Source organism: Portunus trituberculatus, chromosome 45 (assembly GCF_017591435.1).
Source record: "Portunus trituberculatus isolate SZX2019 chromosome 45, ASM1759143v1, whole genome shotgun sequence".
Classification (NCBI taxonomy): domain Eukaryota; kingdom Metazoa; phylum Arthropoda; class Malacostraca; order Decapoda; family Portunidae; genus Portunus; species Portunus trituberculatus.
In genome coordinates, this window is record NC_059299.1 from 12,819,842 (window position 1) to 12,824,841 (window position 5,000).

The following is a 5,000-nucleotide window of genomic DNA, read 5'->3' on the forward strand; positions in this document are numbered from 1 at the left end:
TTATGGTGGAAAGTTTCAAGATATTTCACTCTAGTTTTAGGTCATTCCTTTCGGTTCTGATCTTTAGGGACTGTCACCTAATTTTTTTTTTTCACAAATACATAAAAATAATATAAATGCCTATATAGACTGGGTCCGTTATTCTTCTCTCAGTAGCTATTCAACGAAATTAACTTAAAAGTTCTATAGTTTTAGAATTTCGTGTATGTGTGTGTGTGTGTGTGTGTGTGTGTGTGTGTGTGTGTGTGTGTGTGTGTGTGTGTGTGTGTGTGTGTGTGTGTGTGTGTGTGCATGTGTGTGTGTGTGTGTGTGTGTGTGTGTGTGTGTGTGTGTGTTTCACTGTTTGATCTGCTGTAGTCTCTGACGAGACAGCCAGACGTTACCCTACGGAACGAGCTCAGAGCTCATTATTTCCGATCTTCGGATAGGCCTGAGACCAGGCACACAACACACACCGGGACAACAAGGTCACAACTCCTCAATTTACATCCCGTACCTACTCACTGCTAGGTGAACAGGGGCTACACGTGAAAGGAGACACACCCAAATATCTCCACCCGGCCGGGGAATCGAACCCCGGTCCTCTGGCTTGTGAAGCCAGCGCTCTAACCACTGTGTGTTTCACTGTTTGATCTGCTGTAGTCTCTGACGAGACAGCCAGACGTTACCCTACGGAACGAGCTCAGAGCTCATTATTTCCGATTTTCGGATAGGCCTGAGACCAGGCACACACCACACACCGGGACAACAAGGTCACAACTCCTCGATTTACATCCCGTACCTACTCACTGCTAGGTGAACAGGGGCTACACGTGAAAGGAGACACACCCAAATATTTCCACCCGCCCAGGGAATCGAACCCCGGTCCTCTGGCTTGTGAAGCCAGCGCTCTAACCACTGAGCTACCGGGTGTGTGTGTGTGTGTGTGTGTGTGTGTGTGTGTGTGTGTGTGTGTGTGTGTGTGTGTGTGTGTGTGTGTGCGCTTGCGTCACCATCGAGGTCGTTGAAGATGGCGTCGGAGGTCTGCTCAAAGGCATTGGTGACGAGGAAGCGGAGTTGCATCTTAGTGTTGGCGAGGAAGGTGTCCAGGTCCCGCACGTTGTTGTGTACGCTGCGCTGCGCCACCTCCACGGCGGACCCCAGGCGTTCGTTGCTCACCACCGCCACCACCACGCCCAATCTGCAACACCACTGCCATCACCAACTCAGGTATACGGAATCACCAGTTGTACTATTATCATGTTCAAAACTCAACATCTCTCTAAGTACAACAACACCATACTACTACTACTACTACTACTACTACTACTACTACTACTACTTCTACTGCTATACTTCTACTACTACTACTACTACTACTACTATACTACTATACTACTACTACAACTGCTATACTACTACTACTACTACTATTATTACTACTACTGCTATATACTACTACTACTACTACTACTACTATTATACTACTACTGCTACTACTACTACTACTACTACTACTACTACTACTACCATCTCCACCACTCACAGCACGGCGGAGGAGATGGTGGCAAGGAAGGTAGTCAGCGTCCGTCTTTGGCAGTTGAAGCAGGAGGTGTGGTGATGCTGCGTCTTGCTCCCGCCGCACCGTCCACACAGCCGGCAGCAGCACACGAACAGCCCGAAAGCAGGCACCCCGATTGCCAGGCTCAACCCTACGCCTATACACGCCACGAAGCCCGGTTCAGCCTTCAGGGACTGGGCAGAGGAGTGATAAATTGAGAAATGCTTAAAACTTTCTTGTGCCCATACTCAGAAACACTTTCCTCCCTCACCACGATTGCTTTCAAAGGCCACAGAGGTGATGAGCTGGTTCCTCAAGAGTGTTTCTCCTGTTAATAATGTAGAATCATAGAAACATACTTGACAATACGTATAACTTCAATTCGAGCCTTTTGAAAGTAGAGGTGTGGCGCAGAGGTGTTTCAGAATATGTAGCTATGGCTTCTTCTCGGCTTAACGAAAATGCGTGATGAAAGTTAAGAGTATTACTTCAAAAGACGTTGGACTGAGACAAGTAGAGTAGATAAGTAGATGCTTATTTGATTTTTTGACTACTATGGCTTCTCGACTCATAATAAAACTGTTTGATGCAGTTCAAGAATACTATCTCAGCAACAGAGGTTTGTGAGAGGAAGGAAGTAGTAGTCATTCCTAAAAACTGACTAAGAAATGCTTATAAGTCTTCACTTGGACTTACATATCAGATTACAGAGATTACAAAGATATCAGGTTACAAATAAGTGGAAAACTCAGTTACATCGAGTAAATACGTAATGCTAGAAAAAAAATCAAACTTGAATCGAATAGCTATATGAAAATTTATAAGTATCCATAGTTTCATGCTTGCATTATAAGAACGTCTAAGCTAATTAAAAAAAATAAGATGGAGAAAGGGACAAGAAACACACACACACACACACACACACACACACACACACACCGGTAGTTCAGTGGTTAGAGTGCTGGCTTCACAAGCCAGAGGACCGGGGTTCGATTCCCCGGCCTGGTGGAGATATTTGGGTCTCCTTTCACGTGTAGCCCCTGTTCACCTAGCAGTGAGTAGGTACGGGATGTAAATCGAGGAGTTGTGACCTTGTTGTCCCGGTGTGTGGTGTGTGCCTGGTCTCAGGCCTTTCCGAAGATCGGAAATAATGAGCTCTGAGCTCGTTCCGTAAGGTAACGTCTGGCTGTCTCGTCAGAGACTGCAGCAGATCAAACAGTGAAACACACACACACACACACACACACACACACACCGCCTAGTGTAGTGGTTAGCACGCTCGACTCACAATCGAGAGGGCCGGGTTCGAGTCCCGGGAAGCGGCGAGGTAAATGGGTAAGCCTCTTAATGTGTGGCCCCTGTTCACCTACCAGTAAATAGGTACGGGATGCAACTCGAGAGGTTGTAGCCTCGCTTTCCCGGTGTGTGTTGTGTGTGATGGGGTCTCAGTCCTATCCGAAGATCGGTCTATGAGCTCTGAGCTCGCTCCGTAATGAGGAAGACTGGCTGGGTGACCAGCAGGAAACCGTGGTGGTGAATTACACACACACATGAAACATCACCACCATCAACAGCAACAAAGACAAGAAGAGGAAGACGGAAGAATCCCTAGTTTACACCTTCCTGTTTGAGTCAACAAACACACCTGCCTAATCAGCTGCTCCCCGGATATTCGTTGCTCCAGGGCTGCTCGAAGGAGGTCTGAAACACGAAGAAAGAAGGATAATAACAACATAAACACAAGCCAGCAACGCACAAACTATATAACGAAACGTGCAGTATGGTTTATAGAATGTTCCTTAATATATGTCACATAAGAATAGTGTTAATATGTGTAGTTAATATGTAATGGTTGAATCAGCCATTTATTGTAGTTTTCTTCTTCCTTTTCCTCTCTCTCTCTCTCTCTCTCTCTCTCTCTCTCTCTCTCTCTCTCTCTCTCTCTCTCTCTTGTCAGATGCGCACATCATAAGTGAAATATGAAAAATATAAGAAACAAGAAATAAAGATATATGGAAGTATGCTAGTTCGCCAGTATGCGGTGTGTAACCGTATCCAGCCATAAAAGAGATTAGGAAGGGCAGGAGGGTCAAAGGAAACATTTAATGACCCAGGCCGTTTGGCCCAGGGCAGCCCGGGCAGATATATCGCCCAGGTCATGTAAACATCCAGTGGTAGTGTTGTCGTCTTGGATGTTGTTCGTACCACACGTGGAGTTCATTTGAGCTTGTACTTGATTGGTGAATGGTACATTCTGAGGGGCGTGTTGTGTGGGTCAAGACACGCCCCCATAAGTTCCTGAAGGAAATTGTAGAGAGAGAGAGAGAGAGAGAGAAGCAGAGAGGACAACCGCGGCTCTAAGCGGGCCACCCTCGGCTGCATAGCTGAGGGCGGCGTTTTGTACTTCATATATAACCAGTAAGTGGAGCTTATAAGTTGCAATGCAGTCTTTGAGGTAAATTAGAATGGAGGAAGAAGCATGATAGGAGGTTTAGGTATTATGTGGTATTAGTTTATTATGGTTTATGTGGTTGTACTTTGGTTCATAATGACGTCGTTATATACTTGCGTTTTCATCTATGAGTAAGGGAATTTGTATACGGCTACCTACGTATGTGCATGTGTGTTGCTCTGACGAATAAGTTACATAACATATTTACTAGTGTGTAATTGTGTACGAAGTTAACGTGGTTCCATGTATGGGTACCAAGAGAAAGAGATTATTTGAGGGAAGTCACTTGTGTGGAGATATCAATATTTGTCATTATATTTCGGTGGTGTTACGTTGTCATTTTGTTGAACGGAGTCTGGTAATTATATGTGTATGGTAATATATTTGGTGGTACGTCATGTGGTTGCTTGCATTCATGTACCAAGTAAAGGTCATCCTTATATACGGGTAGCTGGGAAAAAGGGGTAATATTGTACGTACTACGTATGAGATTTACGGAGAAATAAAGCACCGGGTTCAGATGTTGTAATACGTTATGAAGATATAGTGGATGATGTTTGAAGTGAAATCCGTTTTGATGCGAGAATATCTACGAGATTAATGCAATTCTTAAGGATGTTTGTAAGAGAAATTGTAATAATTGCAGTGGAGAAGGCAACAGAAAGAGTTGTGATTGTTACTTGTCGGCGCCGTATCGAACACCTTATGTATAGATATTAGTTTTGTTAATTAAAGATAGAAATAACCTTTGACTATTTATAGCCAGTAGCTAGACAATTTGTGCAACGTCGTGCAACAGCTCGGAGCACGACACACTCTCTCTCTCTCTCTCTCTCTCTCTCTCTCTCTCTCTCTCTCTCTCTCTCTCTCTCTCTCTGTGCTTTATCTATTTACTGTTTTAAGGTTTCAGTGCTGGGAAATGAATGCCCAAATGCAATCTTGTTTATACACAAACCAAATAAAAAATAGATAAGCAGACAGGAAAGATTAATGAATTGGTGAATACAT

The 5,000-nt window shown here is 44.4% G+C and overlaps 1 protein-coding gene across 2 annotated transcripts in view; it reads right to left on the reverse strand.

Annotated features, from left to right (window-relative positions):
* The window catches only part of LOC123519607 (prominin-1-A-like), a 22,785-nt gene that overhangs the window by 11,050 nt on the left and 6,735 nt on the right, over window positions 1-5,000 (reverse strand). For both annotated transcript variants that reach the window (XM_045281030.1, XM_045281029.1), the window contains exons 2-4: window positions 3,186-3,241; window positions 1,526-1,734; window positions 993-1,180 (exon numbers count right to left, since the gene is read on the reverse strand). In XM_045281030.1, coding sequence (XP_045136965.1) covers window positions 993-1,180; window positions 1,526-1,734; window positions 3,186-3,241 — 453 coding nt within the window. The remainder of the gene's footprint in view (window positions 1-992; window positions 1,181-1,525; window positions 1,735-3,185; window positions 3,242-5,000) is intronic.